Genomic DNA, 21,185 nt, shown 5'->3' with positions numbered 1-21,185 from the left:
AATGTAAACTATATAATCCACACAACATTTTCTTCAGAGCACCTTCACCATTCATTTCAAATGCTTAACAATACCATCCCATTCATTTACAGTTCAAAGACAAGATTTGCCACGGAATCAGAATGCAGTCGGTAAACTCTTTATTCCTCTCAACACAAATTAGAAAGGACTAATTTTATTTTTGGTTCCAGCACTGAACTTTTGGCTGGTCAATTAGAAGGTATATTTCCTCACCTGCGAATGGAACAAATCATAACAACATGCTTCAATTCCATTGAGCAACACATTGCAGAGCTGAACTGAGTAACATGGAAAACACATGGAAACTCTGCCTCCAGAAACATTAAATGGTTTTGGAAAGTCCACTTCGTATTCAATGTAAGTATCAGGTGTCTTAAGTCAGGACCTCGACAGTAAAGCTTAACTCTGTATGTCAGTATTCAGACAGGATTTCAGGTTATTATATGCAAACACCATTGCAAAAGGTATTTGAGATTGCCTCTAGCAACCTGTGAGCTAGTGACATACAGACCTTTCACCACAACATGTTACTCATTCGAGAAATCATAAAGGTGCTACAGTCTTCTTAAGCCAACTAATTTCTTAGCAAGGGATTAGCTTGTTACACAGATTGTTACAAATCTATATTGTATCACGCACCTGATACTCTTGAGCAATGTCTCTCGAAAATGTGAAGTCAAGTTGTAAATGAAAGATACAGCGTTTTGCTTACTCTTTGCTACTATACTGAAAGTTATTTACGATACTGGATGGTTTGGGGATTTTTTATCTTTCAGGAAAGCACAATTAAAGGCTTTAGACTCACAGTAGGTGTCAGAGCTTGTTTTTATTACAATACAGTCAAGGTTTCTGTTTCTCAGCTGATTGTTCTTTCAATCTTACTTCAAATATTTGCCACAAAACATGCTGCCTACAAACTTTTGTTGTTGGTAATGCAAGTATCAAGGTCATGCATCAATATACATCAGTTGTACGCAGCTCTGTTTCTCCCCACTCTGAGGCTGGAATTACAAAAGATATTCCTGCATATGTAACACAGCTCCACCTTGCAGAGATGTTTTCAGAGCCCACATCTTTTGTTAATTTCAGTAACTTTAATAACATTAGCTTAGTTAAATATGCTAATGGGAGTTGAATAACTGAAACACAAAGGTGTTCAGCTTGTGTCAGAACTGTTGCTCTCTGTGGTAGCTCCATTTCTGTGTACTAAAACAACCTATTTCCTCCATTTCCAAGTGCACACAACCACACGATTAGGTACCTGAGACACAAATACTAGCTGGAGAATTCCAGAGGACAGAAGCTGGGACAGCAGAGTTAACCATAAGAAACCAGAAATTAGTTCTGGGGAAAAACAGGGGCCATCCTACAGCTACACTGCAGGAATGGATTCCCTGGAAATCAAAACACAGCAGGAGAAGATGCCAGAAGCAGGAGTGATATCTACAAATGTACAAAGGAAAGTATGCAGTCTGGAACTGTTTGACAGTACATTATTATAGATGCCCCTCAATCCAGGGACACTCTCTGGGTTTATCTGACCTCTTCTCCTTTCGGCAGGTAAAAGTCTTCATCATGTGAAATCCTAGCAGGCTTTCCTTTGAGCAGACAATCAGGATTTTCATGAGACATCACACACTATGTTCCATGACAGACCTGGGGATTACAGAGATTATAACATCTTTGCTTATTGTCTCCTTTCCATGGCTTAACTTCCTAGTCACTTTTCATTGACAGTCACCATTCCATGACGATTCTAGTTTTCTTTCCATTTCCACCAAATTTCTGATTCCCATTCCCATCCTCTTGCCTCCTACCCATATTTACTAATTCATCATTCCTTAACAGTTCATGTACCACTTAGTTACCCTATTTCTATTCCAAACTGTTCTAATTTTTCTCCAGCACCTATTTCTAGTACCCTCTGCCTCTGAATAGCCATACTTATGCCCTTCACTTTCAAAAACCTCTATCCCAGGGGTCCTCAAACTTTTTAAACAGGGGGCCAGCGCACGGATCAAGTGGCAGGCAGTCATCTGCGGCTGCTTGGTTTTCCCCCCTCAATCCCTGGCAGGGTGTGTGTGTGTGTGTCTGTAAATACTGGAGGGCAGATTGAGAACCCTGGGGGGCCGTATCCGGCCCATGGGCTAGTTTGAGGACCCCTGCTCTATCCACTTAAGCTTGCTATTGACAGTGGTGGAAACTAATACAGCCCTCCATATTTAAGTGCAAGAAACAAACATCCCTATCTCTTCTGACTGCTCCTTCTGTGTGCACCTTCTGCTGACCACTCCTGGTGCAAATACTCCAAGTAATTTCTGCTTTTCAGCTTTTAATCTTGCACAGGGTTTTGAGAAAGAAACAAAGAGAAAAATGCCCCCAGGACATTGTAAAGTACATTGGGTTTTTAGCCTACTTCTACAAAAGTGTTAGGATACTGTCAAATGTTTTACCTCAGTTTTGTCACCTACAAGAAAATTCATTGAAAATATCTTTCAGTGACTTCCGATAGAGTAGGATCAAGCCCTGAAAGAATTAAAGCAGTCAGTGGACAGGAAGGGAAATATACATGAATCTGAAATTAAAATTCTTGTAAGATATTTCTGCTTAGTGCAACTGAAGCAATCAAATTCAAAGTTTGCAGCTGAAGTCTCAGAAATGCAACTACAGTATTAATTAGAGTCTCTATAACAACAACAAAGAATCAAAATAATGATACAGTTTTAATACAAGTCACAAAACTCATTATAGTCCTGGTAACTGTAACTTTTCATCACAAAGCCTGCAAACATAGCAGCAAACTAATGAAATTCATCCAGTCCCACGACTGATGTTGATATGTAAATTCAGGTAACACAAATGACTGAATATGTCACAGTTTCTCTCTCATACTGGACAGAACTTAAATATTTAAAACTTCCAAGATTTCCTCGATGGTGCAGGCAATTTTGTTCCCTGAAGCAATGCTGCCATCTTCCGAGGGAAATGCTTAGATCAAAATTTTAGTTTTCTAGATTTATCCTAAGTGACTAAGGATATATGAGACATAGAGGGAAGGAATCCACAGGGATGTAAACTAGACATTTACCCTCCCTCCATGTAAATATGTCTTTGAAAACACCAGCGTTTGTCTGATAAGCCATACTGGCCAAGAACTAAGAATTCTTAAAAATAAACTCTATCTTAAGTTGCAAGCAAAATATTCAACTTTGCAAGAGTAAACTCAAAACTAAGTGAACTTGCATTTCAGGTGAAAACGAAAGCAAAGGAACTACAGAAAGTTCATGCCAACAGTTGGTGAATTCCAGTTTCTTTCTCTTAGCTTTCACTATGCAGCTGGTGCCTTGTATTACTGGATTGGAAAATCCAAGCAATTTAAAAAATGGATTTTGCAAGGTCAGATATTTAACTCATTTCTTAAAGTTACATACATACATCCTTGACATTAGGGATGAAGGGACAGACTGCAGTTTAAGGGAACAAAACCTTTTCTTAAGTCATTGACCAAATAGCAGGCCATTGTACAGAGAGATGTTTTCACTTGTGCTTTCTCCAGGAAGTCAGGAGTGTGTACTGACGTCCTTCCTCTATATTCTGTCTCTAATTCTAATATAGTAGTCCATATTTCTCTAATTCTCTATCTTCTAATTCTAACGCACACACAGAGATTTCAAGACAAGAACTATGACCACCTACAGTTGGACTGAATTTAATAGCATGGGCTAAAGAAACACCAACTGCTATGAAATCGAGAGCGAAATTTTCTAATGATGTTTTTACAGCTGAAAATCTCACTTCAACAAGTGTTACACACCCTCAGCAGGAATCTGTTTCGAAAACAAATAAAGTCACTCTAGTAAGACCAAAATATTCTGACTTCATCTTTGTGAATGGACTATTTCTATTTCCATGTTTAAACTGTATAATGAAGAATATTTTTTAAAAATATTTCATTTTCTGAAAGTGAAAGTAAGAAGAAAAGTTATAGTGTTACAATGACCATATGCCACAGAGTCTGCATGGATATTTAACTTTCACCTGGGAATACAGAAAATCTTCCAAAATTAATTTTATTAGTATGCCTAAAGATTTCCTGTGTAGCTAGAAAAAAAATCACCTGCTCTTCTCGGTAGCAAAATCCATGTTTTCCTGCAAACGTCTCATATCACAAACAGCTTCATGCTATCGGTTTTTACAGTTGTAGCTATAGACAGTAACTTCTCCACTCTCCCAATATGTAGATTCATTTTAAGATATTACAAGGAGTTATTAAAATAATTCCTTGCCGGTGTTACTAATATGAAGCTGTTACTCTGCAGTTGAAGCAACTGGCTACTAGACAGAGGACTACTAGTTTCCATCATTGCTGCATAATGTTACGATTTTATTCTTGCTACGTCACGTCTATTACAGCTCTGGGTCTTCATTTATTCCTTGGAAAATAGTAATAAAACACCATCTTGCTATGCATATTTGAGTAAGACAGCTATTTACATAAATGTAAAATGTTTGGATATCTCTGAAGGAAAGGCACTACAGCCTCAATTTATCAGATCTTTTGGCACTTCCTAGCTGAAAACTAGGTGTAATGTTTATTAGCTTGCAGCACCACCACAGCATGCATTGTGTGAGCCAAGAACACCTTTTTTTACTTCCCGGCTCCTGCAGAAGAACAGGCAGAGGAGGGAAAATTCTACCCTAGGATTCCCAAAGAAGAGCTCTGTGCTGGGAAACTGTAAACCAGAAAATCTGGACCTATGTAATTAGAAAATGCTTTTGTTGTTTGAATTAGCAGCAAGATCAGCTCTTAGTAATTACTTGGAAGTATACTGAATCCAGAAACATTTTCTACCCATTTCTCTGTAAAACACATTGCCTGCTATTTACTACAGCAATACTCCCTAATTTTATTTTAATTCAATATACTTAGGGTATCTGGAGTCTCTAAATCCTGTACTCATTTATTCAGTCTAAAACCACTGTCTAAAACAAAAAAACCAAAACATTTAAGGAGATATTAGAATGTGCTACATTTCTTTTCCCTCTGCAAAGTTGTCTTGGATCCATGGATAATAGGCTCTCAATCCTGTGATGCTCTGCATCACCATTTTCATTCTTGTAAATATGAATGCTTCTGTCCTAAGAAAAGAGCAGGTGTGGGGAGACAGGAAGGATGATGTGACAAGCACGTGTGAGTTTACCCACATCTGCAAACAAAAATTACTCATTCTATTCCCTCACATTGGTTATCCAGTTGACAATTTGAGATATTTTTATTTGCTGGAGTCTGAGAGCTCTTAAAAAAATGGACTCAGGAGATGTATGTATTGCACTTGCAAAGCATCCTTATATTGTCAGTATTGACAATGTCCCTTTACAGTTAAGAGACTTTGGTTTTAATGTTTTATCTGTATGTTTCACCTCTGAATGTTAATCTGCCCTCATATATTTTGCCTCTCCTACACTCCTGAGCTTACTTTGCTTTCTTGAATTTAAAAAAATCAGAAGCATTGTAACTGTGGGGTATAGAGGACATGCTTGCATCAGTGAAGTGTTTTGTAAAGTGCAAGATTTCTGCTACACTACACATTCACATAGCTAAGTAGATCAATTAGCCTTCTAATGAGAATCACATCTTTAGAAGTGGTTGGGATCTGGAAAAGCCCTTGAAAGGAAGGGATAATTGCAATAGGAACTTAGTAATAAAGGTTATTAAGTGAGAAGAAATGCATTTGTCTTTTCTGATTTTTTGCAGATTTTCTGTTTATACAGGGCACATAAAAAAAAAAAAAAATACACCTATTAAGATGCAGTCCAAACTAAGAATGTCAGAGCTTCACTGCCTTTGTAGTTAGATCGGTTTTACAACAGTCCCAAGACATGGCTCCTGGTACATATACACTGTGCTTCCTTCAAACAATGAAAAGCCATAAACCTTATCTAACTGACCAACTAAGAACATCTCAAAAGTCAGAAAATGTCCAGCAGAGGAGTCAACTAGTAGAGTCTGGCTGTCATTATGCCACCCCACCCCACCTCTGCAGCCTTTGGTTCGCCATCAGCCCCAAAAAGCCTCCCAGAAGTGCCATTAACAGCTCTTAGAACCCAGACAACCCAACCTTTGCTCCAAACAGTGCCAGATGTTTTGTATCAGAACAAGAACTGGGAGGTCTGAGTCCTTGAGCTCCTCTGAGCAGACCTGAGCTTCCTATGTCAATTCCCATGTTGGAACCACAGGGTTTTTTTGCAAGTGTTGAAAATTCACAACTCCACTTGAAGTGGAAAGGGGCTGAAAAGATTAAGCTAGTTCCAGTGTAACAGAATTCTACATGACTTCTTTTTTCTTCAAAACCTTGGGTGTTTTTTTTCTTCTTTTGAAGGAGAGTCAGTTATAATTGCATGTTCATTGGTGGGATCTAAAAAATTATCTACAGGCTGAGTTCAACCAAACCTCCAGCACACCTGCAGTGAGAAGCAACTATAATGAATATTCAGATTTCAACCGGCTGGGTCTTATTCTAACTGGACTTCTTTACTATCAGCAAAATGAAAAATCACTGTCTAAAACTGAAGGAATTCTTATCACAAAACTGTGTAGCAAGAGAGTGTTTCTAAGCGTTTTTTCAGCTATGTAATTCAGCAATTTAAAATATCCATATAATTTAAAATATAGCTCCTTGCTCACCCAAAACCATGACTCAGTATGATGCATCTTATTCCAACAGAGTCACAGAGTACATTTTGAGAAAACCGTAGTCAGAATTTTCCATACATCTATTATCTGATGTACTGTGTATGTTGAAATTATTTTTAGTCATTTATAAGAGTATGATAAAGAATGCAGAATTTTAAGAAGAATCTCCATGGGAGTTTCTGAAAATAAATTATTTCCTGAATCAAAAGCTAAGTATTCTGATCTAGTCAGGGTATAGATGGTCCTCATTCAAAGAATTAAATTAAAATACTAAGTATTTCACCTTGCAGGTATAGTTTAATATATTGCAAACATCAAGTAAAACATGACTACTTACCTAAACTGAGGTTTTTAAAAAGATATTTTCTTACAGATCCTTTGAGCATGTTCACAATTATTAATGCTACACACAAACGGTATCACTGCTAAAAAGAACATTATTTACCCAAAAAGAGATTTAAAAAAAACCAACACACTCTAAAGACAGGGAAGTACAAAGAAAAGTTTAAAAAAATCAAGACAATTTGTATTTTTGACCACTAGGCTGCTCAATAACATTGATTCCTAGAATAAATGACTTTCACTTGAACTATTCCTCATACTTAGGCTTGTACTGCATACAGAACTACTTTCTCTTTATTAATTTCTTCTTTGATTACCATTCCTAGCTGCAGTATTTCTCCACAGCAAGTAAATATTTTGAGTACACAGAGAGAGATAATCACAGAGGAGCCAAAAACTGTTGAAAGGTTTTACTATAGAAGCAAAGGGAAAAGGAATCCTCAATTACTTTGAATTTTGGGGAATGTAGGTTATTGCTTGTAGAACTTCTCTATAACATTAGGGAATCTGCAGACAGTGCAACCCATCCACAGAAGGTCTGCAGAACAAATCAGTGGTACGGAGGACTTTGCATCCACAGATTATATGCCTTTGAAGAGACTGCCTGACAAAGTGAGCCAAGCAACAGCAAATAGTAATAGCAAGGAGATTTATTCTTTAAGTATATTCCTGCTCTGAACCAAAATGTACATGCATCCTGCATATTTTGTAACTTTAGAAACTGGGGAATAGGAAGAGATGATGAAAGAAACTCTCTCTATAGTACTTTTGTTCAGCCCCATATCTGGTTCAGTCCCACCAGATAGGTGGAAACGTGTAAGTGACTTTGTATTGAAAAGACCATATGACACATTAGTGACTTTATGCTGAAGAGACCATCTGGACGATCCTTTACTTTTAAATGAGATCACATCCTTCTGACTTTTCATTTCAAAGTGCTCCAAATTAAGTGCAAAGTCTCTGTAAAAAATAAAAAGGATGAATAAGCATTCCTTCCTACAAGGTGGGGGCATCAAGCTTTTGAGGAATAATTTAATGGCTACTTACAAAAACTATTAGAGGAATAAATTCTTAGTTATTAAATTTATTACAGGATTATCTAAACATCCGAATTCCAGTATGTTAAGTGCTAACTGAACAAAGGAAGAATTTCTACTCTGAAAATGTTGCTATATAAGAAATGTAAAATACTATCTCTATGTAAGAACTACCAAAAGTAGATCAAGAATAGCAGGCAGGCACATAAGCTGGCATACTGGAAGTAAGCAGGAATTAAATTATTCCCACCTCAGAAATTATAAAAAGGTATATATATCAAAAAGCTGATGACGCAGAATGGAGCACAGAGATCTCTGGACATTATTATGCAGAAGGCTTTGGGACAATATAGACCTCAGTAAGGTAAATCAAGCATTCTTTATCTCTGTTAGAAGTGCAATAATTTCAGTGTAAGAGCATACTTCTTTCTAACCCACTCACTACATTCTACTATACTGAAATCATAACTCAGCCTTAACAACCTCCAGCGAATCCACGTAAATACATTCCTTTAAGCTTGCTCAGCAGCAGAACTACAAGGATGTTTTAGTCTTATTAAATTTGTGGTGTGTTTGTTTTTTGGTTGGGGTTTTTTTCCCCTATTTTCTGGCACTGGATTCATGTGTGGCATTCTAGAAAACTCAGCACCTGAATCATCTTTCACTGTAAAGAAACAAGATCAATTAAGCAATATCTGAACATAGTTTATTAATTATCTGTGACTTCATGAAATCACAATTTTTCCCTTTCCTGTGAAAACTACACCTGCAGGAAGACATTCAGTGGATCCAAATGTTTACATATACTTTGACAAAATGTGAAACCAGCACCGGTAGCTTCTAAGACGACAGGCAGTCCTGTATTATCATCACTTGTCCTAATTCCACAAGGCAAACTGAGGTCCAGTCACTGTCTTGTTGAGGAATTTTTTTTCCCACCTTTCTGTTACATTGCATTGAAAAACCTGACTCTCCATCACACGTTACTCTGGCAAAGACACCCAAGAAAACTGTAGTTTTCTCTACAGCATAGGGGAAGAGAGGAGGGACATGTTTTTTGGGGAAGGTAGGGTGGGACAAGGGTTTCAACTTCTATGTTTGTCTATTAGAGTTTTGTTTAGAGTGATACTGGCAAAGACAACTTCTGGATTTAAAAAGCTCTTGTCTGTGAACTACTGCATATTGCTTCGGTTTTCCAAGTCATATGACAAGCTCCCTTATCCCTTAGGCTTCCTTCAGTCAATTCAAGACCCAAGCTGTAAGTTTTCATCTCCAGCGCTGCTAGACAAGATGACAAAGAGACACTGTACTGCCAGTACAGCTGTTTATTCCAGTGGCATTGGCTACTAGTAAACAACCAACAGAGACGTCCTTATGCAATTTTGTTCTTCTCAAACCATGCTCTGATTCCATCACCAAAACAGCTCACAGCAGAATCACAAACCTCATGTTTGCAAGGTATCTGACACCTAGAACTGCCTCAGTGATTCAGTACATAAGGCTCAGTTTTCTCATCAACGAAAGATTGTTGTGATAAAGGAGGCAGAGAGATGCTTTTGCTCGACAATGTTGTAACATTTTTATTTTATAGTAGGTTTTCTTATCAAAAGCTTTCTTAATTACCACTATCTACTGCGGTACCAGGAAGTAGCGTTACTGCTTTTTTCTTCTTTCCTATAAATGCCTGTGGAGAAGTGCTTTGGTTCATCCCAGAATCTCTTTGGATACAGAAACAAAACAACAACAACAAAAAAGGAAGCTTGCTCTTTTAAAGATATTTATTCCTTTTATGATCAGTATCACAGCTACCTATGCATCCAGGTTCTCTCATTTTATAGATAGTAGATTTTCTTCTGCCTTAGTTTCCCATTCTTGTCCAAACTTTTTGGATCTGCCTCTCACTTTGCCATGTCTGGAGGGTTCTCTATCATTAAGCTAAGCTTCAAATTTACATAAAATAAGTAAGTTTAGTTCCTTCTTTCAGGGTTAACTGTGAGAGCTTAGGAAAAGAGAAAAGTCTTGAAATTAATGTGAGAAAAATCTAGTATATAAAGTAAAACTTGCAAAATTTTAAGTGTCATGACTTACACCATGCATAGTGAATTCCAGTGTTCACAGGCAGCTATGTCATGCTGTTCCCACACCTGTAATTTCCATATTCTTTCCACATGCTTAAGCACAAGGAAACATTGCTAATACGATGCTAGGGCATACTATTAAAATGAAAAGTGTCTCTCTGCATACCCAGAGAGATGTTAATCTTCTTACATTGAGCCTCTTAGGAAAGTGATAGAGGAAGGTCTAATGGCGCTCTCAAGAAAATCTTTCATTCGTTTTTTTTGTTTTAAGCGTGATTAAGACATGCTATAACTTCAAAGAAACAAAAGGACACTATGCTGCAGTTAACCATTTCACAACAGGATTCTAACACCTAGCTTCTTTTAATGCATAGATACATCTCATTTACAGTAGAAAAGATTGCCAGTTACTCTCAATTTTAAAAACAAGTTATTTCTTCTGTGGTTTCAAAATAGGACCACTCATCCATACTCTATCTCTGGATTGGCACACTTGATACAAATACACTTGATACACAGTTTAGATATTTCAGCTATGACAGAATATGTTTGTTAAGTAGTATTAGCTAATGTTAATAAATAAAAAGTAGCATATAATAAGTACACCACCTCCCCCTTAAACACATAAGAATATGAAAAATAGCTGATTAAATTTAAGCGGACAGCTCAAAATCATAAATCTCAGCTACTTCCAAGATTCAAGGCTGCAGAAACACTCAGATACATTAAACATCTTCTGTATATAACAAAAACAAGTTACAGGCTCCTGAAACATACACAAGTAAATAGTCATGGGAACAACAGGACCAAACAACAGAACCATGTATTCAAAATCATACTTTTCACTCCTCAAGACTATACAGATGCAGTGAGTACTGTATATGAAATATTGGCTTGGTTTTTTACTTTGTATCTAGCTCTTCAGTTCTGCCTGTGAATGTCCCGTAGCTACTACAGTTTTAACAAGATTTCCTCATTCTGCTTATTAGTACCAAACTAAATGTGTGGTTGAAACTCAACGTCTTACCCAAGTACTGCTTTACAACTTAACATCACCTAGAAAAAAGTCATGAAGCAAGCCAAGTGCATTGAGTGACCTCATTCTCAGTGACGTAAGTGATTTGAAATAGGCACCATAGCACAACTAACTAGTAATTACTCTGAAATTTTCCAAAATAATCACTTTGATTGGAAATTTTAAAAAATAGCATGTCCACTTTAATTCTTACTGCTTTCACTTTTTCCCCTTCTTCATACTAAAAAAAAAAATAAAAAATCTGCTAGTTACTTTATCCTAAGGTAAAACCACTGTTTAAGCAGCCAAAGAACCAGAATCCAACTAGTACTGAGGATTTCAGAATTGTTTCTTATGCCATGAATTTCTTCTTTCCAAAAATTAAATCACATCTTCAAAACACCTTTCAAGGAACATTATTTTATTCACTTTACCATAGGAGTTCTTGCTTTGATCAACTGTTTACTAAAAGTTGCCCTTTCTGTTTTCAAAAAAGGCACCATGAAATTGCTGTTACTGCTGAGAAACATATAAAAAGAGCCTACAGATTCTGTTCAATCTAGTTTGGCTATATAGAAATGCGGCAATCAAAAAGGATAATAGTCCTTGTATGTGACTGCAGGCAATGACTACCATCCCAAGGCTGCCAAGAACATGAATTTTTTTATGAGGTAGCTACAGCTTCATTAACCTCTTCATGCCTAAAACATTAGTGCCACCATGGATAAATTCAAAGACATGAAAATAAGCAACGTGGGAATACAAAAACCAGGTTAACAAAAGACAGGCCACTATAGTTTTATCCTGTCTCTGAAAACATCTGGAACCAGAAAGAAGAGGAATAGGCCGAAGAAGCAGCAATAAAATAGGGAAGACCAAACTGAAGGATGGTCAGGGTATTAGCAACAGTTTTGCAGTTAGAAAAGTATGTTATAGTCAGGCTTTTATTCTTCCTAGAATTCAGTGGTCAGAACAGGCAAAAGAAATATGACTGACTTTATCTTTGTTTATAGCTTCACAAGCAGTTTTGATGGTAACCCTCTGATGATCTGGAGGCTTGCATTTTCCTATTTCAGAAACCCTCCTAGACTTAAAAATCTGCAATACGACACAGATCTTGGATGCAGAACAGAATGAAGGCTTTACTGTATATGAATGTTTTCCTATACACAGAAATAAACCTAGAACATCAAAATTTCATGGGTGCTTTTGGCTCACTATTATCCTAGTAGACAGCATTCCCATCAGCAAGTCTGGCATCTGGTTTCCAGTAAGTGGTGGTATAAAAAGCACAGCTCCATATGCCTGTTAGTATTTAAAATTGGTTTGGCCTGCTTAATGTAAATCTTTTGTTACCACAAGAACACAAAACCAGCATATATACAAAGACATATAGCATGAAAAGCACACATTTCCAGCTCAAGGAAGGGCATAGATTAATCCCATATGTAAAACACTGGTAAATACTACAGTACCCAACCTGTTACTGTATCTATGAGCATGGTATTGAGACCCTTTAATTCACACCCCCTTGTATTTCATGGATGTACCCTAAGTTACTAACCAGCCAAACAAAAAATCCCAAAAAAGACGACTTCTTCCTTTAACATTGCCATATAAAAGAACCTTCTGCTGAAGAACTAAGTCTCATTAATCGATTTGGATCTAATCCAAATGATCTGGAATTTGTCTTCACCTATCTGGGCATCTGTGGTAGACAAGCTTACATCTAACAGGTCCAATTAACAAGCCTGGTTTATATCACAGGTGCTAAGCAAATGGATATGAATCTATCTTATAACAGCTGGCACAATTCATTGCAAAGAAATAACAGTATAGAAAGAAGTTTACTTCCCATGCTAACAGTAAATAGGAGATTCAAATTAGCATAAATAAGCACACATTTCAAAGCTCTGCACCCAAGCTTTCTAATCAAAACACTGAGGAAACACCTGCTCTTCTGAGGCATCTTCTCACAAAGCCAATGATGACGAGCAAGGACAGTAGTTAGAAATTTTTGGTTTTATCATTTTCCCCATGTTAATTCAGCCCAAGCAACAGAAGAATTCCAAACACTTAAAAGAAAGTAAATTTTAAAAAACCTTAAAATTGAGATACATTTATGCAAAATTATTATTTTTAGAAACTACACTCTTTCTTAAGACTTTCACTACCTAGTGCTTTGCCTTAATCTTTCAGTCAGAAGACAGACTACCAGTTTTGCAGGCTTACTTTATCAGTGTAGATACCATGCTCTGATGGGCTACTTACAGTCAGGTCTGAATGTAAAACATGAGAGTCAAGAGCCAGTAGCATTTCCTTATACAGGATCCAAGTAACACAGGAGACAACTTGCTCGAAGATTTCAAAGGGCATTTTACCAGCATCAGGATACTCTGTACACAATTCCCTGCCCAGCCTGACTCATGCTGTGTCCACACTGACATTCCATGCACTTGCCCTGTGACAGCATTTCCCCTGCCAGAGCTCCAGTGCTGGCAGCTGTTCTAGACTGGCAGCTGACATTTTAAATGCTATGCAAGACCTCTGGCGGCTCCCTTTGCTGCTGCCAAAGGTAAAGCTACATTAATTCATGCAAGAAAGAGCTTAGCAACACCCACAGCAGTCTAGCCCTTAAAGCCCAAAAAAGCTGCAGATGTTCAGGGGACAGCCTATTGCAAAATGAGGACACAGTTGAGCACATGGAACCACAGAGCCAGAAGCAGGTGTTTAGACCAAGCCTCCCAACAGCTATGCGCATACTACATAAAAGCTACTTCAGAGATATCTGAGTGCAGGGCGCTCTGAGCCCTTGCCATTGTGGGGGCACAAAGTTTGCTACGCTATGCAGTCTGCGCAAGCAGGAAGCTACTTGTACAGACACACAGGCCTCATGTGATACACAGGAGGGAGCCCTGGCGCAGGTGAAGAGCAATGCCTCTCCCCTCAGCAATCCTAGAACAGTTTATAAAGTAACTCAAACCACCCCAATACTCCTCAAAATATAAAGTTCTTCCCATCACCAGTGGAAGAAAATTATTAGTGAAGGCACAGAGCAAAACAGAAAGAGTGATGTCAAGCACTGTCAGTAAGCAGCATTCACAGGGAAATGGGAAGAGAAGTGACAGCCCACTCCTGCTTTCCACTCCTGCCCCAGCAGAGAAGGCTGGCAGGTCTCGACTCCTGGGCACTGCAGAGGCAAAAAGCAGACCACACCACAAGGCAGTCCAGGGCACAGATCCTGCTGCAAGTACTGCCCTTGTACTCAGTTGTGCAACCAGCACATCCGAAAAGTGCCAACTGCTGCAATTTTGACCCAACCCTGTGTAAGGGGATGGGATGAAGCCCAGGCAGCTGAGAGCTACCACTTGACACTGATAATCAAGACACCTTACAAGGAAAAGGTGAAAAAACCATGTTTCATCCAGGGGAAGGCCATCTAGGAACTTAAATCTGGGATGAAGGAATGTTTCCTATGTACTAGGGCTTGCTGAGTATGGGAAACCACTTCCTGCTTGCCTAAGGACCTGTTAGCAGTATAATTAGCATTTGCTCACAGTATTAAACTTCACCAGGTTTACTCTGAAGGGTCACTGGGAACTCCTAATGCAAATCTGAATATTTAACTCCCCTGGACCCAAGGACAGCTATAAATACTTTTGAGCGTCCACACTGAGAGCAGTCCCACATGAAGCTAAGCTACTGTTATTTTTGTACATTACATAGTCTTACTTAATGCTGCCTTTGCACTCTTACAGTGACTTTTCAACAGCAGTTCCTCATGTGCAGTAAGTGTTAATTCAATGTTTTAAAATATACCGGCTATGTCACTGTGAGTTTGTTTTGAACCCCTGAAATAACTGAACTGTTTTGGCGAATGACATTACCATCCTGGTATGCGTTCAAGGCAACTCTTCTTTCTTCTTGCTTTCCCATAGGTAAGCCTTTGCTATGTTGCTGTGCATAGAGATGGCTTCCTGCCAGCCACCCCAAAGCCTTAGACGAGGGGGTTGGATAACATACTAGCTCATATTCCAGAAAGGATGCATCCAGTACACTTTACTAGTCTGCACATTTAAAAAGACAGCAGATTTCCAAGCTCCTGCACACATTTTAGATAGACAAGTTACAGTCTGGCCACGAGCCTAAGGCAGCAAACTCTGTGTGAGAGTTGCTTTGATGTCATAAACTCTACATGATACCAGCCCACATCTACTTTCTAAACTCCCACCGTACCAAGTGGAAGTTGGCCTGCTAGTGCATGTGTTCTACTCCCAATGACACCAGGAAGGTTTCAACAAGTGCGTCAAGAGGTCAAACACTCTGAAATCTTATTTTGTTTAGACCAGGGGTCCTCAAACTACAGCCCGCAGGCCAGATATGGTCCCCCAGGGTCCTCAATCTGCCCCCCAGTATTTACAGAACCCCCGCGCCGGGGGTTGGGGGGGGAAACCAAGCAGCCGCAGATGACTTCCTGCCACTTAATCCGTGCGCTGGCCCCCTGTTTAAAAAGTTTGAGGACCCCTGGTTAAGACTACTAATGCTAGAAGCTGCTCTGTAGTTTGAAGTACACAATGTTGAAAATCAAAGTAAAGCTGATGAAAGAATTCAGTGTTAATAAAGGAATCCATGGTCCTGCAAAACTCTGCATGATTTCCATTTCTCTTTACAACTGTAATTTCAGCCTCAAACTCCTTTGGGAATTCATACATAAGATTAATGTCATCATGGAAAACTAACTTCCTACCTGAACACTCAGTGCCTTGAAACCAGAGTAAAAAAGAAAATAATCTTTAACACAAATGTCAATGAATCTTGGCTGCTGATTTATAATTAATTAAAATAATCCCCTACCGTTTTTTATTGAAAAGGTCTTGGCATGAATTACCATGTCAGAGGACAGCTGCACGCTCATATAGATTATAGCACAAAACACTATTTAAGAACAACAGAACACAATGTTTAGCACTGAACTTAAAAGTGACTTTTTTTCTTATCTCATGAAGTTTAACTTCAGAGGGCTGCTTACCTACCTAACAGACCTACAAGACCTACCACAATGGTCTTTCTAAAGCTAGAGAATACTTTTTCCATAGTAATTCTCCCATGTAAAAGCTTTAAGTTCCCACAGCATTCTCAACTCTTAGAAATCAATGTTTTTATGTGTTTCTGCATACACTTCTTTAGACATGGAAGACTATAATATCTTTTTTAAAGATATAGATAATAGAAAATTATTTAATGATTCCTAACCTTTAAATTAATACCTTGATTCCAGTATTTAACACACTCAAGCAACAACAGTCCAAAATGCTAAAATATGAAAGAAGAATTACAAATAATCAGTGTTGTCTTTTTAAAGATCTTAATATACTCCTCAGTCTTTTATTGGCCTGCTTCATATTTAGGGAACCCAGATTAAAGAAATGGAAATCTAGCAAAAAACACCTTTAAAAATGCAGATTTCTATAATTTTCCCTTCTTTACCTTGTACTAAATCTACCTGTTCTCCCTTATAATTCTCCCCTGTTCTCCCCTTCACTCCATCCATGTAAGGACCAAATCTACTGATTTATTTGCCACACCCCCCCTTATTGAAAGGGCTGGATGGTGCAGTCACTAGCTGCAGATTTTCAGAGAAATGCTTCAAAACTCCCCATGCAATTCTGGAAAAGTTACTTGAGGCTCAAACAGCAAAGTAATCAGCAGTGCAATGAACTGCTGGACTGTGATATCCTGAACTTTCACACATCTTTTATCAGTAGACGTGGACTTGCCAAAGATTGAAAAGGGGAGAGGCCTTCAGCTGTTTTTCCTTGAAGTGCTGACAATGCAGAAGAGCTTTAAAAGAATATCAGCATTGGCTACATTTCTACTGTTGGCTAATATGGAATACCTATGTAATTTTTATAATTCATCAGCAACTTGCCAAGCATTACAAAATTCAAGTTTGGGATTTTTGGGGAGTTTTTGTTTTGGGTGGAGTTTTTTTGTTTCTTGTTTGCTTTTTTAACAGAACAATACAGAAGAAAACAAGCACTCTACAAATACAGCCACCAACCTCTGGAACAAGAAATAGATCTCCCACCAAGAGCCAATTTGAAAAATCAGAACTGAAGTGTTTCAGAAAAGACATCCCAAATTAATGGTACTAGTCTACGCAATCCTCTTTCTATTTCAAACAGGTAGGATAATAATACTTTGCCAAATACAACAGTTTGTATTCTGACATGTTTTCTTAAGATTTTGTACCCCTAGAGTTCTTAGCATACAACTGTGCATATGAAAAAGCTAGGTGGCAATACTCCCTCCATTTAGTTTTCAAAACTTTAAAAATCATTTGTCAAACCTTGTTTGTTGTGACAGGAATGAGTGAATTCTCACAGAGCAGGAGAAATGATTAAAGCATAAGCTTCAAGAAGCTGGGGGGCGAGGGGGAGCTATCCTGTTCCCACAGAATAATTTAAAAGTTCATCATCTCTTATAATGAAGGCCTGGTATTTACTCTAGCACACTGATGTTGCTTAACTACATTTCCATTAATACAATGCATACATAAATGTGGTAAATACCATATTGACTAAAACTAGTCAAGTGTCACTGACTGAGAACTGACATACCTCAGCTCTCATTAATACGTTTCTGAACAACAGTTTGACAATCAACAGCTTCAGAAATTTACTTGTAACTGCAAATCCAGGATCATTTTTAGCTTGAGATATCAATTTTTCTTCTTCACACTAATAACAAGTTAAACCTGTGGTATGTTAAATCAGTCTTTACATAAGGCTAGGATTCCTTTTATGAAAATAAAATTCTGAATATTCCGCTTTAAGAAGTCTCATGTAAAGAGATTAAATACTGTAGCATCCGCAAATTACAAAAGCTCCTGGAGATTTAATTATTAACTACAGATTATTACTTCATTAAAGATGTTTCATGCACACATGCTACACTAGATGTTTGCACAGTTTTAAAAGCTGGCAGGAGGATCTAACAGAATATTTCTTTAAAAAAAAAAACCCTCAGATTCTTATCTGCGGTAGCTACCTCTTTATCCCAATAGAACAATACATTTTAATTAGTCACTGCATCCCACAGCTTTGCCCTTTGTCAAGCACAAATGGCAGGAAAAAAAAGCCCCATAAAAACATAACACTTTAGAAAGTCAAAGGAATTTTCAAAAGTAACATCTCTGAAAGCTTCTTGTTCCTGAAATCCCCACCCCCCCCACCCCGTTCCAGAGGCTTTGGTGTGCAAGTCCCCCCAAAAAAGGAGGGAGGCGCACATTACACCAGGCCTATCAGTCACATACCACTGCTGGAGGCTCCCAGCCAGTATGATGATTGTTAATACCTTCTACTGCAAGCTTATGTCTGTGCTCTGGCTTTTCAACTCAATGCTTGCGAATCTCATAGATCTTTGGATACCACTGGACACCAGATCACCAGGCAGCTGCACTTCTTCAAGTATCTATAAATGTTGACACCATTTTTCATTACTTCTGCGATACCTTTCCTCACACTAAGATGCTTACAAAAGTACCCCCCCAAAAACACCAACTAAACCCCAAACCTTTTAGTGAACAACACAGCTGATAAGCATTAATTAAAACTCTCTTTTCTAAATGACCCAAGTTCATTAATTCCATACTCTCCTTCCTATTACCAACTCTTTTTTTTTTTTTTAACACACTTTTCCCTCTTGTAGAGGGATAGCTCTACAGAACCCGGGGCTTAACATGAAGTATCGTTAAGAGCAAAGGACTCCCTGGTTCCTGCCTTGATGCTTGATTTCGTCTTACTAGAACTCAAACGTCTAAGGTGAGGGGCTTTCAGGTACAGAGTATTTTAAAACTAGGGTGGCAAGAGCTCCTGTCTCAAAGAACCTCCTAACCTTTACTACACAAATCCCATTAAGTTATGTAATAAAAATCTGGTCTGAAATACACTTAAAAACTGCTTTGAGTAAATTTTCGATGAGGGGATTTCTGTGCTTAGTTCAAGAAGCAAAAGAGGAAGGAAAAAAAAAGAGAGGGGGAGGAAACTTAACACCTACCACAGCACACTTTAAATGTAAAGGTACTGATGTTTTTATTAACAGAAATTACCACTCTGAAGCCTTTTAAAAAGTGTTTAGATACTATACTAATATAAACACTAATAACATGTCCTGACTCCAAAATGTGCTACTTATCTCACCTTTGAGAAACCAGGGCGATGGAGAGGAAAGCGAGAAGTTACTTAAACATAAAAGCGGCAAAATGGTCATTTAATTTTACAAAATCTTCACAGTAACCTTCAGTAAAACAGGTTTCAAAAATTACCCCAAAACACAAAGTTTCTGGGACACAAAACCAAAAAGAATCCTCAATTCTGCATTTTTCCACAAGAGGACACTAAAATAATGAGAAAAATAGTGGTACAACAATGTACAACTGCTACATACCATTCTTCTTCATTCAGTACAATGCTTGTCACTTAAAAATTATTTTGCAGTGAAGTAGACGTTAATATAGAAATAATTTTCTAGTAATGTGTATTGTAGTCGTTCTAGTGATTAGGATTTGGCTTTTAGCAGGCCTCAGGTGCCATGAAAACCAGCAACATTTAAGATTGTCATGGACAAAAATCAACACCTAAGCAATGCCTTCTATTTCATTTGAAAACGAACTATTAAACCTAAATTTACAGAGAATCAAGCATGTGGGATCAGGCTGTGCTTACTCGTCGACTCCTGCTGCTGCTCTTCTAACCCCACAGCCAGGCACCAGAAAGTTACAAGGGGGAAAAAAATTGTGTGAAACAAACTGGAAGAGCAGCGCACAATCCTTTGACTCCGGCAAGTTTCCCTCACAGACAGCAGGGCGGGAAAAGCTGCGTGAGGCGAAGCAGCGCTCCACCTCCCTCCCCCCCGTTACCTCAGGGCAGCGGCTCACTCATGGGAGGCCCTTCCAAGCGCTCTTCCCCACCTACAGGCCACGACCTCTGGACACACGCCTCCTCACTTACCTAACGCAACTTCATTTTAATCACTCGCTACTCTAGCCCGCCGCAAGCGCCGCGGCCCCTCCCGCCTGCCCCGAGGCCCGTGCCGGCCGCCCACCCACGGACGGTGCTTCCCGCCGCTGCTCTTTGGGGCAAAGAGACGGGCGGGGGGTGGCGGCAGCCGAGTGCCATTTACGGCCCGCGGGCGGGAGGACGGCACGGTGCGGCTCTGCTGTGGCCGCCTCCGGGGGTTATGCTCTTTGTATTTAGCTCCTTGTACTTGTACTACACCGCTCCTTGTACTTAGCCAACAAGCAGGCACCTCGACAGCACAAGCCCGCAGCAGCCGACTGGCCGCAGGCGGACAGGGCGGCCAGGCGCGCCCGGGCGCGGCAGCTCTGTGGCGGCTCTCGCGAGAGCAGCGCCGGCGGCCATTTTCCCCATTGATTGGCGGGGGCGGAGCGGGCGGAGGCTGTGGCGCTGCACTCGCCGGCTGGGGCGGTGGCGGAGGAGGATGAGCCGCTGGCGTCCCCCCGCCTCCCGCTGCTGACGACGACGCTCAACTCAGCCTGCTGCGGGGTTGGGGTTAGCGTCGCGCCACCGGCCATGGTGCCCAGTGAGGAGAACCAGCTCGTCCCCAAAGAGGTGAGGTGGACCAGGGTTGGGGCGGGAGAGCCTTGGACTGGGCGCTGCCGGGGGAGGTAGCGGCGGCGGCCCCCGCGGCGTGCGGGAGGCCCGGGGTGCCGGAGCCGGCCGGGGAGGGCGGAGGAGGCCCGGCCCGGCCTGGCCTGGTTCGGCTTCGCTGTCTTCCTGCGAGGCCCGGCGGGAGGGAAGGCCCGTCTTTGTGAGGGGGCCGGGCAGCCTTTGGCCCACGGAGGGCCGGGCCTGGGGTGCGCGGGGGGAAGGGGCGGCTTTTCCGCGTGGGCTGGTGTGGGGAGGAGGAGGCCGGGGCCGAGCCGGGCCGCGCAGGGCCCCGCAGGCGGCCGGGGAGTTGCACCTGTCCGTGTCGCG

The 21,185-nt window shown here is 39.9% G+C and overlaps 2 protein-coding genes across 6 annotated transcripts in view; one reads left to right on the top strand and one right to left on the bottom strand.

Moving 5' to 3' along the window:
• Nucleotides 1–20,568, bottom strand: part of GALNT18 (polypeptide N-acetylgalactosaminyltransferase 18) — a 328,849-nt gene extending 308,281 nt beyond the window's left edge. The window contains exon 1 of the mRNA XM_080404738.1: nucleotides 20,199–20,568. The gene's annotated coding sequence lies outside the window, so the exon portion shown is untranslated. The remainder of the gene's footprint in view (nucleotides 1–20,198) is intronic.
• An 82-nt stretch (nucleotides 20,569–20,650) lies between these two features.
• The window catches only part of USP47 (ubiquitin specific peptidase 47), a 56,530-nt gene continuing 55,995 nt past the window's right edge, over nucleotides 20,651–21,185 (top strand). For all 5 annotated transcript variants that reach the window (XM_080404628.1, XM_080404627.1, XM_080404625.1 and 2 more), the window contains exon 1: nucleotides 20,651–20,819. In XM_080404628.1, the coding sequence (XP_080260754.1) occupies nucleotides 20,781–20,819 (39 nt within the window). In that variant the 5' untranslated portion in view covers nucleotides 20,651–20,780. The remainder of the gene's footprint in view (nucleotides 20,820–21,185) is intronic.

The sequence above is a fragment of the Falco punctatus genome (assembly GCF_963210335.1).
Source record: "Falco punctatus genome assembly, chromosome: 10".
Taxonomy (NCBI): domain Eukaryota; kingdom Metazoa; phylum Chordata; class Aves; order Falconiformes; family Falconidae; genus Falco; species Falco punctatus.
The sequence above is the reverse complement of the archived record's forward strand: the minus strand, read 5'-3'. Positions and strand labels throughout refer to the sequence as shown.